The sequence below is a fragment of the Megachile rotundata genome, chromosome 8 (genome assembly GCF_050947335.1).
Source record: "Megachile rotundata isolate GNS110a chromosome 8, iyMegRotu1, whole genome shotgun sequence".
NCBI classification, from domain to species: Eukaryota; Metazoa; Arthropoda; class Insecta; order Hymenoptera; family Megachilidae; genus Megachile; species Megachile rotundata.
The window spans coordinates 5,959,972-5,985,560 of record NC_134990.1 but is presented as its reverse complement, the minus strand read 5'-3'; the positions used below and the strand labels follow the sequence as shown (position 1 = coordinate 5,985,560).

General features: G+C 32.3%; 4 protein-coding genes and 1 long non-coding RNA gene across 7 annotated transcripts; 2 read left to right on the top strand and 3 right to left on the bottom strand.

Annotated features, from left to right (window-relative positions):
* Window positions 1-480: 480 nt before the first annotated feature.
* On the top strand, window positions 481-1,103 carry LOC143265001 (uncharacterized). Its single transcript, XM_076534471.1, has 2 exons — window positions 481-755; window positions 806-1,103. The coding sequence occupies exons 1-2, from the start codon at window positions 481-483 to the stop codon at window positions 1,101-1,103; spliced, it is 573 nt and encodes a 190-aa protein (XP_076390586.1).
* Window positions 1,104-1,395: 292 nt separating this feature from the next.
* On the bottom strand, window positions 1,396-2,972 carry LOC143265000 (uncharacterized). Its single transcript, XM_076534470.1, has 2 exons — window positions 2,828-2,972; window positions 1,396-1,943 (listed from the first exon to the last, which is right to left on the bottom strand). Exons 1-2 carry the CDS (start codon window positions 2,970-2,972, stop codon window positions 1,396-1,398), a joined length of 693 nt encoding a protein of 230 aa, XP_076390585.1.
* A 7,330-nt stretch (window positions 2,973-10,302) lies between these two features.
* Window positions 10,303-16,558, bottom strand: LOC143265042 (uncharacterized). The gene is made up of 2 exons (XR_013039134.1): window positions 16,210-16,558; window positions 10,303-13,123 (listed from the first exon to the last, which is right to left on the bottom strand). It is a non-coding gene; the product is annotated as an uncharacterized LOC143265042 (long non-coding RNA).
* Gabat (4-aminobutyrate aminotransferase) lies at window positions 13,080-22,062 on the top strand. Its single transcript, XM_003704488.3, has 10 exons — window positions 13,080-13,220; window positions 16,555-16,685; window positions 17,425-17,592; window positions 18,007-18,093; window positions 18,218-18,413; window positions 18,480-18,652; window positions 18,741-18,881; window positions 18,951-19,108; window positions 19,190-19,458; window positions 19,557-22,062. The coding sequence occupies exons 1-10, from the start codon at window positions 13,157-13,159 to the stop codon at window positions 19,670-19,672; spliced, it is 1,503 nt and encodes a 500-aa protein (XP_003704536.2). The 5' UTR covers window positions 13,080-13,156; the 3' UTR covers window positions 19,673-22,062.
* On the bottom strand, window positions 19,859-25,078 carry LOC100875049 (VPS35 endosomal protein-sorting factor-like). 3 transcript variants are annotated; one of them, XM_076534718.1, is made up of 18 exons: window positions 24,845-25,074; window positions 24,676-24,775; window positions 24,316-24,528; window positions 24,067-24,229; window positions 23,772-23,980; window positions 23,559-23,689; window positions 23,108-23,284; window positions 22,556-22,900; window positions 22,395-22,495; window positions 22,126-22,307; window positions 21,919-22,062; window positions 21,679-21,842; window positions 21,447-21,609; window positions 21,121-21,313; window positions 20,907-21,046; window positions 20,672-20,833; window positions 20,334-20,600; window positions 19,859-20,265 (listed from the first exon to the last, which is right to left on the bottom strand). In XM_076534718.1, the coding sequence occupies exons 1-18, from the start codon at window positions 24,859-24,861 to the stop codon at window positions 20,179-20,181; spliced, it is 2,958 nt and encodes a 985-aa protein (XP_076390833.1). In that variant the 5' UTR covers window positions 24,862-25,074; the 3' UTR covers window positions 19,859-20,178. The 3 variants fall into 3 exon arrangements, with proteins under 3 accessions (XP_076390833.1, XP_003704480.1, XP_012143459.1); XM_003704432.3 differs by having other exon boundaries at window positions 24,688-24,775; window positions 24,845-25,073; XM_012288069.2 differs by lacking the exons at window positions 19,859-20,265; window positions 20,334-20,600 and having other exon boundaries at window positions 20,691-20,828; window positions 24,845-25,078.
* Between the last annotated feature and the right edge of the window lie 511 nt (window positions 25,079-25,589).

The window sequence follows — 25,589 nt, the reverse complement described above, 5'->3', positions numbered from 1 at the left end:
CTAGACCCATAGTTTTTTAAATAAATTGAAAAATATCAGAAAAAATTGGTGCGTTTTTGGTGTCTTTCTTACTTTGATCATCATTTAAACATATTTAAATATTTACAATGTAATAACAATTTATATAGTTTTATTCAGGAAAATTCACAGATTTTTCTCGTTTAAAAAGCCACGGAATAGCTGCTACGATCAAAGCAAAAAAAGTTTCCAAAGTTGAAAATTTGCAATTTTTTTTTAAATTAATTTTCTCAAAAACTGTACGTCCTAGAGAAAAATGGATTTCAGATTCGTATTCACCTCGCAAAAATCTATAAGAATTTCATAGTAGCCGTTACGAAATCCAAAAAAAGTCAAAATTTGTTGTACAGTGTAACCACAGATAAAGGATCCCAATTCGAAGGAGCGGTTTTCAGGGAGCTTACGAAGTTAATAGGGTGCAAGCATATTCACACAACGGCATACCATCCGGCCTCAAATGGCATGGTGGAAAGATGGCACCGTTCCCTGAAAACTGCAATTATGTGCCACGCGAAGAGTAACTGGGTCGAGATCCTCCCTACTGTATTGCTCGGATTAAGGAGCAGTTTTAAAGAGGATATTGGAGCTACTGCAGCAGAATTGTTATACGGGGTTCCTCTCAGGTTGCCGGGAGAATTTTTCATCGATACGCAGGACACAGACAATTTTTATTTAGATAAATTTCGAGATCAGATGCGACAGATTCGACCAAGACAGACGGCACATCACAGCAGACGGTACATTTTGTACCCAAAACGTTACATAATTGCACACATGTTTTTGTTAGAGTAGATGCGGTAAAGAGACCACTGGAACAACCATACGAAGGACCATTTAAAGTATTACAGCGTGTTACAGACATTACTTATTTGATAGATTATAAAGGAAATCCGATAGTTTTCTCCACGGAACGCCTAAAGCCGGCATTTGTTGAGTTAGAACGTCAAAATGAAACACAACCAAAGACATATAGTAGGTTAGAATCGTCTGCTTTCCCTGACAGGTCAAGCGACTTGGAGGGGGGTAGTGTGGCGACACCTGCTTCCGGCGTAAAAGCGCAACGGAGAGTGCATTTCCGCGCGTAGAGTCACATTCTCTCGTGGAACGCTTAGGCGAGTTGACGTGTTTTACAGTTATTGAGTTTATTTAAAACCTTGCGATTTTTGTAGTAGTGCGCGGAACGTATATACAAACTATTTAGCCCGCACAGTTTTTGTTATAATTAATTGTTATTAAATATATCTGTTAAATATAGTTACCCAGTTTAAATACAGTGAACTTATTTACCCCTTTCTCACGTCGGTAAAGTAGAGTTTTTCAATTTTCTGAAGCAGAACTCTACAGTGGTACGCAACGGTGCGCTCTCTCGCGGAATTTCTAGTGGAAGTAACATAACCCGTTACGGCGGTCCAGGCGTGCCTTTGACCTCGGTCGGTAAGAACGGTCGCCGCTCCGGGAACGCGAATGCCCTCTGCTATCCTGCTTCTGTAGCTCGGCTGTAACCATGGCCGCAATCTGCTTTACTAGTTGATCAACGTCGGAAATGGACGCTACGGCTAATGATGGCGCCCTAGAGTGAGGCGTGATTTCGCCTATTTTATCGGCCAGGGCTGCTAACTTCTCCATTTCCATACCATCCTGAGCCGCTAGAACCGACTGAATAGTAGTAGGCAGCCTACTTGCCCACAACATCTTCAGCAACTCCTCTGGTACATCCGAGCCCGCCAAAGTTCGAAGATGGCGGAGAAACTGAGAAGGCGTCCTGTCCCCCATTTCCTCGTGTTCGAGGAGCCTTTGTATTCTCCTCTTCTTCGATGTGGAAAGCCTTGAAATTAGCTCTGTCCTCAATTTCTCATATTTCCACTCCGGTGAGGGGTTTAATAGAATGTCTTCTATTTCTTCGGCAGTTTTGGCGTCTAATTGCGCTACAACGTGCCAGTATTTGGTCTCATCTTGGGATATGTTCCTCAACGCGAATTGCGCGTCCAACTGCGCAAACTATAACGCAGGTCGCTCTGGCCAGAATTTCGCAACGTGCACCGCCACTGCATTATTTTCTGCAGTTCCTGCCCCTTGGTCGACGCTTGGATGTCGCGCAACGTACATTTTTATATTCGGACGTCGGGGTCACCACTTGTGGGGAAGTATAGTAACTACGCTTGCCGTTGTGTACGAGATCTTTATTATGACTGAAATCCCATGGCGTCTCCCGCCGTTGGCGTCATACCAACTGCGAGAAGCATGAGTACAAGCCCTAAGGTTTAGGCTTGCGATACCAGCACCACCCTAGGAACTATGTGTCCCCTACAAATCGCAACATTACAACCTAAGAACTAAAAATAACTAAAATAGGAACTTTTCCAGGGGGCGTGGATGCCTCTGTAGCCACAGGGATTTAGGTTGTGTTCCGTAATGCCGCATTGATATTTCGGGCTGCTTGCTAAGTTAATTTTGTGGAGAGATGAATCCCTTCAATGATTTGAGCGAGCGCGGCAAATCTACACAATACTTCTTGGGATTTGTACATATTCCAGCCGTAATTTTTTCCTAATGTGAAAGTAGGAAGCAAAATAAAAAGAGCCGTCAACTTCGGCTGCTTAACCTCTACTTGCTTTCTTCAAGACAATGCAGTGGTCTCCTACATCTTCTTTGCAAGAGAGATCTGTATGTCTTGGAACGGCACCTTCCACTAGAGATGATGGTACAGTACCCACATGAACCTGGGCTTATGTGGTGAGTTACTGGCTTCATTATATTTATTAACCTTTTCAGGAATTTCCTCTGCGTATTTATGAAGGAATCTTTTTACAGGATTCCAAAAGGCATGCAAGGGAGTCGGTATAAATAACAAGGGGCATACTTTGGTATTCTTCAGCCAAGTCTAGGATCCCGCTCATTGCTGGGCATTCAGCTATAAAGGCAGATGCATGAGCATTGAGCAAAATGTGCGTCATTGACTATTGGGCAGAACCATGCTGCTCTTGTGGAAACTCAGTCTTGCAAGTTGGAGCTATCTGTATAAATTGGTATGTTCTCTTTTTACTTGCAAGAAAGTACATTTTCGAATCCAAAATTGATTTCCGTTGCTTGAGATAAGACCTGTTTTGTTGTAGTGTCGAGAACTGGCTGCAGAGAAAGCCTATAGTGCAACTTAAGCCAGCAATCAACATTACCCACCAACACTGGCTTAAGAGGCCAAATTTGCTTAATCACAGTAGTCAGCAGGCAGATCCCAATTCCAAGGTTTAAGGCTGTAAATGCTATTGAGGTAGTTTTCAATGTTCGTATTTAGCAGATGGTTAGAGTTAGTCTAGACTTTAACAACATGCGTTTATCCTAGATATTCTGCTCGTGCAGAAATTGGTAGAAGTGTAGCCTCCGCGAGGATCACGTTTTTTGGAAATGATTTTCTTAGACCTAAAGTTAGGCATGGGCAAGTAACTGTACTGCCTCGAGTTTGTAAATAGGGCAGTAGTTGTTTTGAGCAGTAGTTGTGACATGAAGGAAATACTCAATTCTGTACCTAATAAGGCCCCTGTAAATTGCCAAAAGTATGCCTGGATCGACAGTCCACCAGATTTCGCGGAGGAACTTGATCACATTGTGAATTTTGCGGTGGTTGCGCATACTTCATTTACATGGTGATCAAATTTCAATTTCTGGACGAAGAGAACGCTGTTGATTATTGTTCAAAGGTTGGCTTAGTCAGGAAATCGGTTGATAACAGTATTGAGGGATTTGGATGTCAGGATATCGGAGTATTTTTACTAGTCAGCATTCTTGGAAGTAATTCGAGCTCTGTGCTGTCTATAAATGTGTCGAATGGACTTGACTGTGATGTCCAGAAGAAAGTGATCCAAATCCCAAGGGTCGGCAAGTTGATGCGATAAAATTTTGTCGGAAAAGTTGCAAGGACAAATGATTAGGTCCAGGTTACTCTCGTATTGGTTAAATCGATCAACGTACATGGAGGTGTCGGTGTTGTGTATAATGCAGTCATTTTCCTCCACAACGTGGAGGAGCCTTTCACCTGAAGTGGAGCCACTTTACGCATTGCTATTATTATTATCGCTAGAACTATTATTATCCTTATTACTATTATTATCATCATTATAACTGCTATCATTACCCTTATTACTATTTTTATTATCGTTAGAACTATTATTATGAACTGCACTTTATGCCTTGGAACAAAGGCAGCAGTACCTGCCTTCTGCAAACTATTTGAGACAAGAAGGTTAGCCTCCTTGTCATTATTGAAAGCAATTTCAGCCATATTAAACCCTCTTGGCTGCATATTTTGGATACCCAAACTGAGTTTGCTAATAGACTTGGCAATACTCAGCATCAGTTCTACGTTTTCATCATTTATCCTCTGATAGTGTAACAATTACTGATGCTGGTCCCATGTGGCTGGCCGGATACTTCGGGGGTCTATCAGATGGCTCCACAGGACTAACATATGAAAATTTCCCGCAACGTTATTTGATTTGGAGTAGGTTTTAAGAGTATTATTATTCCATTGATTAATATTGTCTTGCTGAATACCTCCAATGGTCCTTAGAACGTATTTTTTTTTGGGAGGTATTCGCAGGCAAGGATGGAAATTTAACTGGGCTAATAGCAGTAGGGGATGAGTTTTTCTGTTTCACTTGTTTATTTATACCAAGATTTATCTTGGCCTGGGAAAGAGCCTCATATTTGAGGATTTGAAAGAGGATTTGATACTGACGTCCCTATGGGCTAGAATATAATTCACCTCTACATTAAACTTCATCTCCTGACATTCAGGATGAAATGTGTGATGTTCCCCCTTGCAATGAAGACACTGTCCGGTTGGGGAACAGTTGACATGATCTTCATTTTTACTTTGCCCACATCCAAAACAGACTGCTCGACATCTACATTTAATAGCAGTATGTCCATATCCTCCACAGTTTAAACATGTTCTAACTCTTTCAATGTACGGTTGAACCGTTCTATTAAGTAGTCCAAAAAGCTGCACCTTTTCAGGGACCACCGATCCTTCAAAAGTTAAAAGGACCATCTTTGATGGTACCCATACAGTTTCTTCTGCATCAGTGTTAATACTTTTCCTGTTTAGCTTTTTGGCAAAGAATATTTTACAAGGGAAGGAGGTCAAATCTATAATCTCTTGCATATTAATGTCAAGGCTTATACCCCTGATCAGGCCTTTCTTTTCCAATGTGTTCTTCCGATGAACCACAAAACCTGCACCTAGGTAGGCTTTTACAATATTTAGCCATATACCCAAACCAAAAGCATTTATAACAAACCTTAATCGGTTCAATATAGACCTCAATTTTCATATTGTAAAGGCCATGGACTTTGATGAAGTCAGGCAAAATTCCACCTTCAAAGGTAATAAGGACAGTTTCACTAGGAACCCATTCTGCTTTGCCACTTTTACTATTATATTTTCTTCTATTAAGCCTCATGGCCTTCAATATTTTGCAGGGAGATATAGAATTTGAAATAATATCTTCCACGTTTAAATCTAAATCAAAATTTTTTAAAATGCCTCACCTCTGCGTTCTAAAATAAGGAATGAAGGCCCTAATGCCTTTCTGCTTACAAACAGGATTCAAGACAAAACTGTTTGCTGCATCTCCAGTTTTAAATTTAATTTCTGCTTTGCCCCTACCTGAAGGGATAACCTCATCAGCCTTAGCCTTTAAGGCACAAATGGTTTTTGTCAAATATAACATTAAATACCTGAGTAATGCTTTTTTCAACCTTTGACACATCTACATTTTGTATCATTGATGTGGATTTAACAAGCATTGGTTTGGCCTGTCCATCTATCTGCTTAACTTTAAAAGCTTGAGCCATTGTCAGTTTTGGAAGGTATGAAAAATTCTTTAGTGTAGGAGTTATTGCTGCTTTATTGCTCAAGTCATCAACGATAGATTTTGCTGAGAGGCCTTCAAAAAACATTTGCCCTCATAAGCCATTACTTCCCTTATTCTACGATTCTTTTGGAATATTTAAACACTCTTTAGAGAAGGTCCTGTGCTCCCCATCACAGTGCAAACAGCCTTCAGCCTTCGATTTTTCACATTCATGATTTTCCTCCTCCCTACCACCACATTTTCCATAGATTCTATTACTATGGCAAAATTTTGTTGAGTGCCCATACTTGTAGCAATTAAAATAAGTATAAACTGGCTCAACAGATCTACAGGAATATTAAAAAGTCCAAAAACTCTAACAAAGTCGGGCAACGTAGTCCCTTCAAATGTAATGAGCACCGTCTCACTAGGTACCCACTCCCAAGGGTTAACAGAATTATCCCTTATCTTCTTGTTTTGCCTAATGGCCGTTTTAATTTTACAAGGAGAAATAGCCTCCTTAAGCATATCATCCATAGTTAAATCAAGAGGTACCCCCTTAATTACACCAGTGACTTGTATTTTGTTTTTAGCAATGAAGGGCATAAACCCTGCCTTCCGAACACCCTCTTCTTTTACAAATTTAGTTGCTAGTTCCCCATTAGGGAACCTCACCTCAAATTTTCCCCAGCCTTTAGGTACTATCTCATTAGCACCAACCTTTAATCTATTCAAAACCCTTGCCAGCGATACCATATTATGAATTTTTGATTTTCTCAACCCTTTCGGTACGGACGCATTCTGCGTCGCGCCGTCCCTGCTGACCGAGCAGCCGCGGCAAACGTCCGTACTTGCGGAACAACTACAAGCGCCCGTCAGACGCACAATACCACGCTATCTTACGCAGAGCGAGTGCAGTCGCTCGTAAAAAAAAAATGCTTAAGAAATTATAACATAATGCAATTACAAAATATAATTTAATAATGTAAATGAAACACATAAACATCCAGATTTTATAATTTAATAATGTAATTTTGTATGATAAGTTTGAAAGCACGGGTATACACAAAGGCCTACGTCACATGTTTTACATTGATAATGTGATTGTCGTTGAACACCATTCTTAGTACAAACAATACACTTTCTCAGTGCACATTTTCGTTTTGTTTTCTCGTTAGTGTAAATCGCTGGGAAATGTCTACCAGTAAGTCTCAAAGGATATTTATCCGGAGATTTAGGACCGCTTTGTCTAGCATCGTTTTTATGATATTTTCGTAAAATTTGCCGTATATTCTGCTCATGAAGAGTCGCGAGTGACCTAAGTCACCGCTCGTACAGAGCGGGCGTCAAATGTTGGGTGACTATAGTCGCCGCTCGGGCCGAAAGGGTTAAAGCAACCTCCATCGTAATCTCCACTGAAGCATAACCAATGTGCTAAGCTGGAAATAAAAATTCTTCTCCTGATTTCTTGTCTTCCACAGTAGAAGCCTTCTTGAAATTTATCCTTTCATCCATCAAATTTGAACTTTTCCTTTTTAAAATCTTATTCGCCACGTGCGGGTTCTGGGCCTGGCATCCCTCACCCTCCATCATGGCTGCGTCCATAACCCCCAACTTCGAAGCGCAGTATAAGAAAGCACAGTAGGTTCACTCCGTGTCGGCACCTTTGATCTCATGACTAAAAGATCGCCATGTTGCTGGTTGTGCGCGAGCTCTAATTTGAAAGACACAAACAGAAAGAAAGAATTTTACTAAATATTTTAAAAGAAAATAAGACTTTAGAGTAATAACTCACTTGATGGGAAGAAAGTTTGAGCTATTGTAATTATATGGTACATAAATTATTGTGTATATTTACAAATAATTAACACCTTTGTGTTTATTTTGTTGTACACATGTATTAATTTATTTTTAATTAAAATACAATTTCATCAAAATCATTGTATAAGAATACAATTATTATATACAATAATTAATAAATACGTGCTTCCTACGTCGTTATAAACGACGTTAGAAAAATATAATCTGATAATCATAATATTGACAAATGTGTATCCAACTTTGATCCATCAGTCATAATGTGATTTAGATGCTGAATTCTTTTTCTTTCTTAATTTCAGTTTATTGATGTATACCTAAAAATATTTAGGAATATTAATTAATTAATATAATGAATAAATAATAAATTCATGTACTCTCCCTTAAAAGCTATAATAAATACAAGATAAGTAACATAATGAACTAACCTTTCTACATCTTTCGGGAATCGAAATAAAGTTTCTTTTACTCCACGTTTTTCGCTACTTGCACTTTTACAGCCTTCTATGCAACATCAGTATCCACCTCTTTCGTTCATTTTATTTCACACTTTATATCTCTATATATTTATTTATTTCTTTAAGAAGGTACGCGACAAAAAAAAAACGAGCACATGTGCTTTTACCAGCTGTTCACAACCGCCATGTTGCTGGTTGTGCGATTCGGTCATGCGCGAGTGACAAATATTAGGCCATTTTTGGGCAGAGTGAACCTACTGTGCTTTCTTATACCGTGCTCGAAGGGTATGGGGCGTTTGGGTTCCAACAACCGTCCACAAATTCCACTTTTATTCATACTGTTTCTCTTCAAAAATCTCTCTCATATACAAAAATCCAGGAAAACCAGAGGCGAAATATGTATATGAAAAAACCCCTTTTTTAAAGGACATCTTGTGGTGGGATGAGAACACAACAAATTCAGACCCACTCGTACATTAGTGTTGTTTGACTGGCGCCAATTTCAAATTTAGATTGGTACATTCTAGCAATTACAAAATGAATAGTAAACGATTTTGTTTTTAAAATAAAATTGAATCCGATCAATTTATACACGATTACTTTATACACTAATCATTTGTTAACAAATACAAATAGAACTCTTCTTGATCGACGACTCTGATGATCACCATAGGTAGCGCATCGGCGACGTTACCTGGTGTAGTGCAGGAAAAACATGTTAGCGCGGGAGGCAACAAAATTATTCGTTGCTCGTTATTTGTTTTATTCTTTGCGCAGAAATTGATCCTTGTATTTCGTTCGGAGAATAAACTGTTGTTATTTGTTATAGAAATTCAGTATTTTACTATCCAAAACGCTCCCACAGTAGTATTTAGTTTTATCAATTAAGTCTTATTGATATCGCATGTATTCTGTATTACATTATTATACTTTTGTATTTTGTTCCTGTAAAAACAGAGGTATTCAGCTAGCTATATTTTCATTTATACATATTCATACATGTATGAATTTATAATTTTGAAAATTTGGAATTTTTAAATTTTAGAATTTGAAAATTTAGTAATTCGGAATTTAAAAATTGTAATCTACACGAATTTAAAAATTTAGGAAATTAGAAATTTATACATTAATAAATTTCGAATTGCAAAATTTGAAAATTGAGTTGTTAACAAATTGTAATATTTGAGAATTTGATTATTAAAAAATGAATAAATTTATAATATAAACTTTAGGAAAAATACAAGAATTTTAAAACTTAAAAACATGAAGTGTTTTGATAATAAAAAGATACGACTGTACATGCATATTCTTATCGATTTTCCTTCTTTTTTTGTGCATTTAATCACTTTAGCAAATCGACTGTTCGAGTAATCTGAGTGACGTGAAAGACAAACGAATTGTATCGTCTGCGATATTTATTTAAGAACTACAGTTCACAATAGCGGCTGATATGGAAGAAAAAACAAAATCAACAGTAATCGATATCCTGCGTTCTCAACAGGTTACAGAGTGTGACATTGTATATGATAAAATAAGCTGAATGGAAATTTAATTGAATCGACATGCCGAATAATTTATAAGATTAACCTACATTTTGTATGATTTACATACAAATAATATATTACAGTTAACTTGTACTGTTAAACAAATTTTTTATTGTAAATTATTCATCAATAAATGATACTCTTTATTCTTTTTATGAGAGAATAAAATATTATGAAATTATATCAAATTAATAATCGTAAATAAGACTGATTTAAATAATTTCAAATTATTCAATTTTCCAAATTTAGGAATGTACGAACTGGCAAAGATCGAAACTTGGAAATTTTAGAAGTTTCGATATATAGAAATTTTATGTCTTCAAATTAGGAAATTTGGAAAAGCGATTTATTAATTTAAAATCATTGGAATTTAAAATCAGAAATGTACACTGTAAGATTTATACGGTACTGAAATTGTACTAAATAGGATAGGTGGTAGGAGAACCTCTGGTAGGACAATAATATATAAACAGAGTAAGGAATGTGAGCGAGGACAGTCGAAGTTAGCAAATAGAAGAAGCGAGCGTGCGAACGAAAGAAAGTAATAAAGTCGGTGAGCGTGTCGATAAACGGAGTACGGATTTTTGTTTGTATATTTACCTATTGTAATAGTTAAATAAAAAACTGTGAGAAGTTCTTTTATTTTCGCATAAACCTTACAAGACAAATTTTTAAATGTAGCAATTTAGAAATACATATCTAGTTTTTAAGTTTCTATATTTGTGATTTTTGAAATTTGTAAATTAGTAGATCGATAGTAAAGCGAGTAGATCAGTAGTGTATCGGTGGTAGATCGATAGCAGATCGGTAGTATATCGATAGTAGTTTGATAGTAGATCGGTAGTAGGTCGGTAATAGATCGGTAGTACATCGATAAATCGGTAGTAGATCAGTAAAATGGCAGTAGATCGGTAGTAGATCGGTAATACATCGATGATACATCGATAAATCGGTAGTCGATCGGTAATAGGTTGGTAATAGATCGATAGTACATCGATAAATCGGTACTAGATCGTCAGATTGGCAGTAGATCCGTAGTAGATCGATAGTAAATCGGTAAATCGGTATTAGATCGGTAGTAAGTCGGTAATAGATCGGTAGTACCTCGATAAATCGGTACTAGATCGGTAAATCAGTAGTAGATCGATAGTAAATCGGTAGTAGTTCGGTAAATCGGTACAAAATCGGTAGTACATCAATGGTACATTGATAAATCGATGGTAGATCGGTAGTGGATCGGTAGTATGTTGCTAAATCGGTATTAGATCGGTAGTACATTAGTGGTACATCGATAAATCGATGGTAGATCGGTAGTAGATCGGTAGTACGTTGCTAAATCGGTAGTAGATCAGTAAATCGGCAGTAGATCGGTAGTACATCGGTGATACATCGATAAATCGGTAGTCGATCGGTAGTAGGTTGGTAATAGATCGATAGTACATCGATAAATCGGTACTAGATCGTCAGATTGGCAGTAGATCCGTAGTAGATCGATAGTAAATCGGTAAATCGGTATTAGATCGGTAGTAAGTCGGTAATAGATCGGTAGTACCTCGATAAATCGGTACTAGATCGGTAAATCGGTAGTAGATCGATAGTAAATCGGTAGTAGTTCGGTAAATCGGTACAAAATCGGTAGTACATCAGTGGTACATTGATAAATCGATGGTAGATCGGTAGTGGATCGGTAGTATGTTGCTAAATCGATATTAGATCGGTAGTACATTAGTGGTACATCGATAAATCGATGGTAGATCGGTAGTAGATCGGTAGTACGTTGCTAAATCGGTAGTAGATCAGTAAATCGGCAGTAGATCGGTAGTACATCGGTGATACATCGATAAATCGGTAGTCGATCGGTAGTAGGTTGGTAATAGATCGATAGTACATCGATAAATCGGTACTAGATCGTCAAATTGGCAGTAGATCCGTAGTAGATCGATAGTAAATCGGTAAATCGGTATTAGATCGGTAGTAAGTCGGTAATAGATCGGTAGTACCTCGAAAAATCGGTACTAGATCGGTAAATCAGTAGTAGATCGATAGTAAATCGGTAGTAGTTCGGTAAATCGGTATAAAATCGGTAGTACATCAGTGGTACATTGATAAATCGATGGTAGATCGGTAGTGGATCGGTAGTATATTGCTAAATCGGTATTAGATCGGTAGTACATTAGTGGTACATCGATAAATCGATGGTAGATCGGTAGTAGATCGGTAGTACGTTGCTAAATCGGTAGTAGATCGGTAAATACAGCAGTAGATCGGTAAACACGCCAGTAGATCGGTCATAAATCAATAAATCGATAATATATCGGTTCATCAGTAAATCAGTAGATCAGTAACCTTGAGAATGTCGTAATATCTTAGTTTAAACATTTCTAAATATTCAAATTTAAAAATCACATTTTAAATGAAGCATTTTTACGAAATTGTACTAAACATACTCGATATAAAAAGCTGTTACAGATCAATGTATTGCATGTTCTTAATCTACACCAGGGGAATATTCCCAAGTGATAATTTTCAATTTTGATAAAGCTTACGTACAAAGTAATTCTTGAAATAAACATCTGTCGTACATTTGTTGTTTAATTGCTGATATAACAAGGAGCCATTAATATGATATCTCACTATGTGATTACTACAGATAGTAATTTTATTTATTTTTAAAAAAATGTTATTATTATGATAAAAGAAAGAAATGCGTTAATCTATAAGAAAAATAAAATTACATTTTTTATAAAAATACTATGTTTGATATTAATATTCCACATTTGATTATCTGCTTTTATATTAGATACATTTTATGCTGTTTTAGTACTAATTTAATATTAAGAACATATAATTACCAAAGCTTATCATTAATTTACCTAACCGGTCAAATCACCAGTTTATAAATTTCTTATTTTATTTTATTTCTCATTAAATTTCTTATTTTTAGAAATCAAGATATTTTTCTTAACATCCAAGATAATTTTTACCAAAATAAAAAACGACTGTTTCATCGTTTATTTTTGATTTTAAAATACGTGTACATTAAATGTACGCCAGTAGATTTTGTGTTAAATTGAGTGTAAATATGTGATTATTGATAGAAGTCGTTTATTTGCTACGGCTGATTTTGGGAAAAAAACATTCGAAAAATAAAGTAGTATTCCATATTTGACAACGTTAGAGTTCGTACATTGCAAATATATATTTACATTATAAAATACTTTTAAATCAAACAAGTAAAGATTACGCGGTATTTGATCGATTAAAACTTCGCGGCTACAGTGGACCCACTTCGTGAACGTTCGTACGTTTTCGGCGCCCGATTAAGCGTTTCCTGCGCAAGGATCACTCGAGCTTCTTATCATTAACCAGTACGAATCTATCCATCCCTTCGTGAAGACGTTTCACGAGCGGAGTACGCTAAAAAATCCGGTTCCTGTAAAAAATCAAATTCAACAGCATTACAAATATGCTCACTAACAAGTGTCAAATCATTCTGTGCAGTCGATCATTGCCACGAAAATTTTCCAATGGTATTTATAATATCTTTTATACACTCTTCATCTTTCATGTCGGTAGTTACACGAAAATTCAAGATAGGTCAAAATATGTCAATTTGTATAAAAGACAATCAATCCGCGCACGCTACACCCAGAAAATCGATAACTGACTTTCTCTTCTTACTGATTTACACATTTATTTTCTGTTACAAATTGTGTCGATGAATAATGTAGAAAAATATACAGCTATTATTTGAATAAATTAAATAGTTAATGTTTCTTTTCTATCCGTTGTAGTAAAGATGGTACTTAAATACACCAGATTTAACGTAAATAAAATGAATGTTAACTATACATAGTGGTTTAATAAAATTTTAAATATGTTAACGGTTTTTTTTATCAAAACACACATTCGTGTCATAACAGAACAGCAACCTATTTAGTAACTTAAAGTAACAAATTAAATTTGTTCTTGAAAGATAATAGTGCAAAACACTTACTTTGTTTTGTAATATCGTTCAATGATTCTCGTAAGTTTTTATGTAACGATCGGAAGTATGGAAACCACTTATCTCCATTATTCTCAGTTTTTGAAAAATTCTATTTTGAAAAAATATCAGATTTTGAACACTGAATTTTGTTTTTTAATTATAAATTTCTTTATTGAAAATTATTCTGCAGACTGTCGTGAATAAAATAATGTACGCTTTTACGACATTATGAATATTTAAAAATATATTTGAAATTATTTAAATTATATTAAAATATTTAATTGCAATTAAGGATATTTTAATTTATTTAAAAAATTTTTAATGTGAAGCAAAGTTTAATTATATTGTATAATAGGACACATATTTAGGGCAACACCATCAGATAGAAATAAAGAATAAGTTTTGATTTTGATGAAGCAAATAAAATAGTACCGGAAGAAATACTGCAAGTGAACGTCAAGCTATTAATTTTGAAAATAAATATAAAATTAATAGAGGAATGAATTTTATAAAACTTGATTAATTTTTCAAAATAAACTATATCTCTCACGTTTTCAACTTTATTTGAATATATTTAAATATATTTAAATATACATATATTTATTTTAAAAAACATATATGTATATATATATATATAAGTTTAATTATGAATATCTACAAAATCATTTTCTGTACACAGAATTTGTATAACCATTATAGTTGAAATACAAACTATTCTTAAAATTCAAAGTTTAATTTTTTCTTCTTAAAATTTAAAGGTGGTGAAGAAAAATAATTTACAGAGTGCAACATTTATCTTATATTCAGTAACAAGATCAGATATAATTTATATAATTGATTTACTAGTCCTACCGATTCTTAGTGCTTATCTTATCTAAAAACCATATGATTAGACGAAAGATGGTCGTTTACGAGTATTTGCTTAGGCGGCAACATACTTGTTTATCGACCTTCTGGTTTACAAAGTATATTCAGGGGCGGACCTAGGAACTGTGTCACCCTGTACTACCTGACCTAAGTTAAATTCCCGAATTTTCACGCTTTTTAATTTTAATTTTCAAAATCCTAAATTTACAAATTTACAAATTCCAAATTTATAGATTTACAGATTTACAAAATCCTAAATTTACAAATTTATAGATTTACAGATTTACAAATTTACAAATTTACAAATTTACAAATTTACAAATTTACAAATTTACAAATTTACAAATTTATAAATTTTAATATTTTTAAATTTTCAAATGTTCAAATTCCAAAATTCCAAAGTTACAATTTTTAAAATTTCAAATTTACAAATTTACAAATTTACAAATTTTCAAATTCCAAAATTCCAAATTTACAATTCTCAAAATTTCAAATTTACTAATTTAATAATTCCAAATTTCACATTTACAGATTTATAAATTCTAAAATTAAAAAATTTCAGATTTTCAAATTTCAAATCCCCAGTTCCTAAATTTTCAAACTTTCCAATTTTCAAGTTCCTTAACCTCTTAAATTATTTGAATTTAAAATTATGAAATAGGTGTAAATTATTTTTTCAATTTATTTTAATTTACAATTTATTTTACAATTGTCAGTGATTTATTCCATTTAAATTTGGTGCAATTCAGACCAATCTTACCGCCATTAGAAGCTTGATAACTCGTGCAAATACGTCATAGGTACGACCCTGACCGGATCTTAACCCTTGTACATCCTTTAAATTATTTAATACATTCGTATCAATCGGTTTATAGATTGTTAGTAAATATATTAAACATTTGAAATATATCATTATAAAATATCTTTGTATATTCTAAAAAATGAAGCTAAATAATATTATATAGTATAATATAATATCAAAATATATTAAAATATTTAAAAAAAAAAAAAACTACCTAGTTTTCAAATTTCCAAATTCTTAAATTTTCTAAATCTGCAATCTTGGAATTGCAAATCTTATTATTTGAAAATCCCTAAATCTCTAGTTTCCAAATTTCTAAAATTTATAAAAACCAATTTCCAAATTTCCCAATTTTTTAAAATCTTGAAATGCTTCACTTTCTAACCCTTACATTTTCGAATTTCTATATTCCCAAGTTCTTAAATCGATGATCTGTATTATCAGTACACTATCTTGAATTTTAGTGATTAAAATATTGATAACACATGATACTAATCAATCAAGAGCTCCATAAATTATCTTTCAAGTATCACACTTTACTTCCTTTTTGTTTTATATTACTTGGACAATATCAATATTATATAATTTCAAAATATGTCATCATTCATCTCTGTACACACTCAATATTAAAAAATATACACTATCATATATTTTAAATATATTTACAGTTATTATCATTAATTATTATTATCAAAAAGAGTTGAATTTTATCAAGCATAAATAATCTGCCTTTAATTGTTATTTTTTGTCATTTTTATTATTAATAATATCATAATTAATTCTATAATCTTTTTGCTATTAATAACTTATCCGCTATAAATAACATGTATAGTGATTGTTAGGTAAACAAATATTGACATACGCGTTTGATAAGTTGGCATGCGACCCAGTAGAATTCACGCCGTATCCGGTTGTCAACTTACGAGAGGCACGAGAGTACACACACATTTCTGAATTAGAATTGCTTGGAAAATTTAATTTACTGGGAGACAATTGATACTAGTTAATAAATCGCAATGGAAACGTAATAAAAGTCAAAATAATAGATATAAATCGTAGTACATAAGCGTAGTTGTAAAGGATGTATGTACCGCAATCAATTCTCTTTAACTGGCATTAATAAAACTAAACGCATCCATGAAACGACCTATTAAACTTAGGGGCTTGGTAGCGTGATTCAATACAGTTGTTATTCAATTTGGTGCAGCACATACAACTTCCTGGAGAAGATGTTTAACCAGTTCTTCATCTTTGGAAGAACCAAAAAAGCCAAAAGTTGTAACAGAAGTACCGGGACCGCAATCACGTAATTTGTTCCAAGAACTAAATGCATTGCAAGTATGTTGAAAATGTTATTAGTTTGAAAATTATCAGATCATTTCAGAAGTCCATGTATTTTATAATAAATTATGATACAGAACTATTTTTGGTTCTAATGTTTCATAGTTATGTATACTGGGATGCATTATGTTTAAACAATTACTTATGAAATATCCTTTCAGTCATGTTTTGAATTTTTAATTATTTATAATGTCAAAGCATTACCAATGTTTCATCAAAATATCCTTTGTATAATGCAGAAAAGACACAGATCCAGTATCAAGCACTACAATTCTCTTAACTAATAATTTCTTACTTTAACTTCATTACATCCGTACAATTTATTATTATTTTTAGTGACCTAAGTTGTATTTATGGCTTTGTTATATCCATTGAATAAATAATGTTTTGTTTGCGTCTTTCTTCATTATTTTGGATTAAAAATTTAAACTACTAGTTCTAAATATGATTTAAAGATTTGTACAATAATTGTACAATTTCTACATAGGGATGTGATAGCGCAATAGAAGGGTTTTAATTAAAATACATATAAGATATAACCAGTACAAGGACTTTTGAAATTACCTGATATTTTTGAAACATAAATAATTAGTACAATATTTTATACATGATATAATTTTATTATATAAAAGTAAAAAAGTATATAAAAATAATTCTATAGTATTTATAACATTTAATTTTTTCTAAATATGTATGATAGAGATGAAATGGGTTATGTTAAAATCTGTGACTGCAGCAAGCCTCTTCCGTACAATTCTTCGCAGACTATGAGAAATCAGCAGGTAACTATATAGTGGATGTTGATGGAAATGCTCTACTCGATGTTTACATGCAAATTTCATCAATGCCTTTGGGTTACAATCATCCAGCTATGTTAAAAGCTCTCACAGATCCAGTTAATCAGGTATACTAAAAATATTTTAGAACCATCAGAAATTAACTTTTTTTTTAAATAAATATTAACTCTTTGCATTCAAAAGGTAAATCACATTAGTTTATTTGGTTTAATGCACTAACTTGAAGTAAATACAAGTGATTACAAGGGAAGCATAACGTACTAATATTAAGTCTTATAAATTAATTAAACCTATAATGTTTTAAATAAGATGATTAAATATAGCAAAAAAAAAACAGTAATAGCAATTAATAATAATATTTACCATTAACTTTTAAACAAAGCTTTAAGTTGCTATGTTTCTACAACAAAAATATCTTTTCGTGCCAAGAGTTAATAGAACTATCATATAAAAATCTGAAATAAGTAACTACTGATTTTATTGTACTGAATAAAATAAAGCATTATCAAACTTTGTATTAGAGAATTATAGCAAATAGGCCAGCATTGGGTGTTTTTCCTGGAAAGGACTGGCCAAATAGGCTAAAAAAGATTATGCTACATAAAGAGGTATGTAACATGTTTACTTATCTCATATTATTCCACTATATTATAATATTATATTATATTTATCAATTTTTTATAACGAGGTAAAATAACTTTTGTGTTGATATTGCGGAATTAATACATATAGGTTGCACCTCCAGGAATGTCTCACATCACAACTATGATGTGTGGCTCTTGTTCCAATGAAAATGCGTTTAAAAACATTTTCATTTGGTACGCTGACAAACAGAGAAAAGGCGCTCCATTTACAGAACAAGAAGTAGCAACCTGTATGATGAATCAAGTTCCTGGTGCTCCAAAATTTTCGATACTTTCATTCAAAGGTGATCATCAATTTTATTAGAAAAATGTTAATATTAAATATTAATGAAATAATAATACTGTTATAGGCGCATTTCATGGAAGAACATTAGGATCTCTTTCAGTAACGCATAGTAAATATATTCATAAAATAGACATTCCAGCTTTTGATTGGCCCATTGCTTCATTTCCTGACTATAAATATCCATTAAATGAGAATGTTCGAGAGAATCAGCAAGAAGATGAACGATGTTTAGCTGAGGTTCATAACTATTCCGTTTTTTAATGAAAGTGAACAATAACCTGTTTCATATTCTCAATTTGTTACACGATTACTATTATTTTATTAGGTCGAGGAATTGTTTGAAAAGTATAATAATGAAAAGAAAATTCCTGTGGCTGGTGTAATAATTGAACCAATTCAATCAGAAGGAGGTGATAATCATGCATCCCCAGAATTTTTCCAAAAATTACAACGCATAACAAAAAAGGTAATACTTTAAAAGTACTACTATTTTATATATAATCAAATATTATTTTTCATATTGTTACCTTTTCAGCATGGTGCAGCATTGTTTATAGATGAAGTACAAACAGGTGGAGGTCCAACAGGAAAAATGTGGTGCCATGAACATTTTAATTTAGAATCTCCTCCGGATGTAGTAACATTTAGCAAAAAAATGCAATTGGGTGGCTATTATCACGTTGAATCTTTAAAGTAAAATTACTTAAAAATTATTGTAAATATTTAAAGTTATAAGATTTTATTTGCTAATATGTTTACTTATTATATTTATAGACCTAAGCAGCCATTCCGTGTTTTCAATACCTGGATGGGAGATCCTAGTAAAATGGTATTACTTGAAGCGGTTTTGGATACAATAAGAAAAGATAATTTATTAGATAGAGTTAATGATGTTGGTAATTACACAATGAAACATTTAATGAATATACAAAACGAGTTTTCGAGCGTGATGAACTCTGTCCGAGGACGTGGAACGTTCATTGCATTTAACTTGACTTCACCTGAACTGCGAGACGCAGTAATCAAGAAATTATTAAACAAAGGTAATATCCGCGGTATATGTATTAATTATCTATACTTATAGAAAATATTAGATACTATTTGAGAAATAAAATATAACGTAATAATAATGTAATTCCAGGTATCCAAACAGGTGGTTGTGGGAACACAGCTATAAGATTAAGGCCTGCCCTAACATTTACACAATCTCATGCAGATATATTTTTGGATGCTCTTCGTTCTGTTTTAAAAACATAATTTTTTAATAACTGCATTTAAAACTACATTTCACGTGGCTTCCAAAATCAAGTCTTCCAATAAAAGAGATTATACGTATTATTTTAATATACTTATATATACGGTTAATAATATATACAATTTATATTATTAACCGGTATATTATTTTTTATAGCGATTTTGTCATACAAATAGAATAAACAATAATTGTTATATAAGTATTATTTATATTTATGTAAAAAACTTTACAATATCTTATAGTATTACTTAGTATCACTTTTAGGATATTGTATTCTAATGTTTTATCAAACTGGTTGGATTTGCATATAAATCCTATTTTGTTTGTTCTTTAATGTACAATACATATTATCATGGTTACACGAAAAATGTAAAATCAATTTGTCTTCCAAAAGAATGATTAAAAAGAGACATTTAATGCATTTGCCAGTTTTTATATTTCCCTTTCATCAGACTGCGTATATAATTTCAAACCTCGGTCAAGTATTTCTTATGCTTTAATTCTATATTTATTTTAACATTTTTTTCAAAATATCCGCAAAATGTTCATACTCTACATCGTGACTTTTTTGCATCATATAAGCTGTCATTTTCATCTAAAGAAAAAGAGAGGAAAACTTTTATAGTTAAGAGTACTACTTTCAGAAACCATTTCTTTCCTTACCTTTACTTTTGAATCTATGTAATCATGTCGTTGAGATAAATTCCATAAATTCACAGCCATTTGTGCTAATGATGGATCACGGAGATCTGCTCTGATGACAAAACAATTAAATAATTCAATTGCAAGAGCAACTTGCTTCTCGATTTGATTAGTGGAACCAAGATATTTCAAATGTGATAAAATCTCTTCTACAATTTTGGAACACATTTTGTTAACTTCGCTTATAAATTTTTGATCAGATCCATACAACTTATCGTTCGAATCAACCTGAAAGTGAGATAACAATCATTTTAGAAGTATATTATCTGTAAATGTCTTCTCATTATTATATAAAGTACCTTGTCAACATGATAAGGATAATTTTCTTGAGTTACTGTAGACAATAAATCAAGTACACGTAAATAAAGATAAGTCTTTGTTGATGTATTTTCCTCGAAGCATCGTTGAACGGCGTTAAGTAAACCTCTCATTAGATACAGTACACCGTGTTCTGGACTATCCTATGAAATATTTATACTGTTTAATAATATTTTGTATAACAAATATTTTAAAAGAACATTAGTGAGTACATACCGGAACAACCAATAATGTTGATAAAAAATTTGATAAATATGAAAGTAAATATGGTTGCGAGCTTTTCTGTTTTCCATCTATATCTATTGTTTTGGGCATTTCTGGAACCAAGCTCAATGCAGCTTTGAAACATGCATCAGCTGGTAAAATAATTTTTATTTAATAAAAAATATACAACAGGTACCATCAAAATGAAATGATTCATCTAAATTACCTTGCCCTAAACATTGATTCAAAAGTGCAACTTGGCCTGATAGGAGATACAACTGGAGTCGTGTATGAACTAAAGTTAGAAATGGAATGGTAATGAAACAAAATGCAGCACAAGCACGTACAAATGCTGATGTTCTTCTTGTATGATGTCCACGAACAATCTTCCGTGTATCAACAGATAATCTATTTACACACTGTATAACCAAAATAAAATAAGATATTTCATTTTACAGTCAAATAATAAAACAATCTCGAGGGATAAATACAAATAAATATACTAGTTAAATAACATGTAAGATTGTTAAAAACACTATAAAATTGAATTACCTGTACGAGTTGTATATGAACGCTATCGAGATTGGGGAAAGCTGCTCTAGCTTCAGCATAAAAATTAAGTTGTTTCTCAAAATCACGACCATAATCAACACGTTGTACTAAACCACATATAAGTTGACCAATTTGTCGTTTCTCATCTTCAACAGTTAGAGCACTGTAATTATTGTTTTATCATTATACAATAAACATAAATGTTTTTAAAACTGAGTTGTATTGCATTTACCTAACGGAGTCGTGCATTATTCTGGCAATAAACATAAGAGCATTTATAATAATAGGATCAGTGATAGGACCAGTTTGAATGCTTAAACCTTCTATAACAGTTTTACATACGTCAACTTTGACACTTTCCTTGTGAAATAAATCTATTAGAGGCAAGAAATTATCCTGAAAATTTTTTGCTAGAAAATATGTATACAATTCAAGAAAATGAAATAAAAGATAATGAATCAGACATAACTACCATTGCAAGTAGCGATTCAAAATCTTGTGTATGAGATACTACTTTTTCTATAATACTCTGTAGCTTTAAATAGTGATTTTCAAAGCTTTTATTTGGATTAAGCCGGTCGATTATTTTCCCAAAAAACACATTTAGTTCATTTACCTGTAATATGAAAATTATGAAAGAAAATATACTTTTATTTCTTAAATAATACTTTGAACTTACAGAAAAATGAATAGCAGTAAATTGAATCCAAATTTCAATGCAATGCATAAATTTATTGGGATTGGTTAAATCAGTTATGTATTTCCATATTACATTCAAAATTTGCTGACAATCTTCTTTTGGTGGTGATTCTTGTACGAGGCTTTCACCTAAACTTCGGTATAAAAGATATTGTGGAAAACCTAAGAAATAAAAATTAAAATAATATAAACATTTATATTACGAAGTGCTTACCAATTATTAATCAGTTTGTTATTTCTTATAATCACCATCGTCTTCAGTTACGGCTATCAAGTTTACAAAATCCATTGCTCTTCCAGCAATGTATGATGGTTTAAATGCTGTTAAAATACTATTTAATAACAGCGAACTGAAAGGAAAACATATTTCAACAATATGCTAACAGCGTTATTAAATAATGTATAATCACCTATTTTCTTGCTTCTTACACCTAGCAAGCACATCTTCCAAATGACTCTCAGGTGTTGTAGCTACTAAAACTTGTAAAATCCAATCTAAAGCTGGTGAGTAGAGATTTAAATAAGAATATAAAGTCATATTTTGTTTAATTAGTTCATTCTTTACAAATTGTCCAAACAGTTGCTGGTAAGTGATAAGAAAATCGTAAAAGTTTTCTCTCACAAATTCAAAATCTGATGTTTTGTTCAAAGCTAGGCCCACTCGGCATAAATAACATCTAGCATATACAGCTATAAGAGGATTTCCAATTCCTCTTATCATTCCAGTTATCCTTAACAAGGCTGTATTAAATTCACTGAATTAAAAATTCTTTGTTAGTGTTGAAGTTACGTAATAAATCTTATATGTAAATAAATGATATAAACAAATTACTTTAAGCAAGAAATACAATGATATATCAATAGTATTGCGACGCTAGAACTTAATACATGACCGAATGATCAAATTTTATGAGAGTAACATTTATTTATATAAATAATAATATTATGAAATATAGTATTACCTTGTTGTTAAAAAGCTGTAGGATTTTATTATTGCCATTTCTACGTACAAACGTGGTACTAGCTCTCTTATTGATGCTATTTTATAAAACCAGTTTCTACAAGTTTCTTTTGCATTTTCAGGTACCATGTCAGGTGTAAAGTTATCAGGTAAACTTGTAGGGGTTTTACTTCCTGGTCTGCAAAATATCATACAAACATGTTCAACATAACACTGGAAAACGTAATGTACAGAATGCTGAACAAATTTGATATTACAATGTTTTAATTAGGTTTAATTTCAATAACATAAGTTTAATTTCAACTTTCTACGAAAAATAAAAAAGGTTTCGAAGATTTTTTGTGCGCCAATAAAATTTCAATTTAATATTAATGATCTTCAGTTTGAAACCTTTTTTACTAAGCTATTAGAATCAGAATATAAAAATAACATCAAAAATAGAAAATACTAACTTGTAATATTCTGCTTTAACTTTTAGTCTTTCATAAACGAGTTTTCCAAAAATATCTAAAATATCTGTAATAAGAACGAACTTGCTGGGATAAAAAGCCATAACAGATGTATCTACTAATAATTTGGCACACTGAAATAATTTAGAATTAATTTAACCTATGTTTATACAAAAATTTATAAATTAATTGTGAAGAGCATATCAAAAGAAAAACCTGAATTGCTATTTTAAGTGCTTTAACTCTTTGATCTGAATGCCATGCTTGTACAAGTTCATTATTTAATTGTTCAATTCTTGCAGTGTACTGTTGCTGTGATAGGTCTAACATTTGTCTAATAGATCCTTCTTCAAAATCATCTAACTGTTCCAATCTTGTCCTTACTTTATCAACCACTCCGCCACTTGGTTGAACTTTTACAACAACTAATAAATATATATGCAGACAGTATTTTAGATTTCATTGTCCATCATTTCAATATTAATGCTGCCTAAAAATGTAACTGTAATACCTTTTTCACCACCTGACAGAAAACTAGTAACAATCGACAACTTTTCAGAAGTTGTATATTTGCTTAATATTGTAGCTCGTCTTGCTAACCATGGTTCCACTAATTCTTCAGCAGTATCTTTAGATTTTTTTCCAGTAACTGCAGCATTGCAAGAATAGTCCCACTGCAATATAAATATTATGTTATAAAATGTAAATTATACAAAATATAATAAAAAATACAAATACTATGAAAAAGTAATGTAATTACCTCATCTGCAGCCATTTTAGATAAAGGATCTAATTCTTCTCTAGCAAATTGTGAAAGAGGATCAGATCCATCGAAAGAAGAATGACTTAATAATGGATCTGTTAAAGGATTCCCAGGAATTGGGGTATGTGTTGGTGTCGGTGTAGCAGTTGAAGAACTGGTACTTGTACTTCGTAATACATTACGCTTAACCCCACTGCGTCCATCAATTAGCTATTAATACATGATTCAAAAGCAATATTAGAATGATATACTACATAAAATACCAATATTAATGAGCTCTATAACTGTTATTAAAATATTAAATTAGTGCCAAAATAAAATGAAGTTTTAATACTATATAATTCACACTGTACTGACAATAATTATTACCATCACAGTAACAGGTTTTAGAGGATGGTCTGTTGTTTCTTCTAAACATGCAAACCGTATTGCTTTATAGTTTACAGGTTTGGCAATCCTATAAAATAAGTAAAACGTTTATGACATTACCGGTGTAAACATTAATAAAAGTATTATAAATGCGTACCAGTTTATTTCCGTCATATTTTGAATATATTGGAATATGTTTACAATGAAGCAATAGAATAAAATCTATTATTTACATAAGTTTTTTATCAAAAAAGCATAACATAACCCTTCATTTTATATTCAAATATGACAACTAAAACTTCAAATGTAAAATAGAAGGATTATTTTTAGCCAAATTTTTGGTATATGACATTAGAAGAGTGTTTCTATATGAACACACAAGTACAAATCTGGTTTCTTTGGGGAAAATGGCAGCCAAAGGAGATAGGTTCCTATCATTTGCAATAACATCCTCTCATTGGTATATAATATATTTAATAAAATCATTTCAAAAATTCAATTTTCGTAAATACAGTTTTTAACTCATTGGAAAGTCATCCATCTAGTTTTATCGTGCTTGTACTGCATCTAATTTGATGATCAACAACAAAACGTAAAAGTGCCTTATTTTACAGAAATCATTTCTTATTTTGATAGTTTTGTATTTGATCACTAGACGGCGAAAGTAGTATTTTTTTTGGATAATGGACGGGAAAATATAAAATTTGAAATATATGTAACAATGAGGCACCTAAATTAATTACTTTATAATAAACTATTGTCATCTATATTTTTTTTGCATATTAAATCGTTGCATTGCATCCATTATAAATTGTTGATTACATTACATAGAAACGTAGTCAATGTGGATGCTCATTTCATGGGGGAATAAAATACCACTTCTTTGACAAAAAATCACTAGA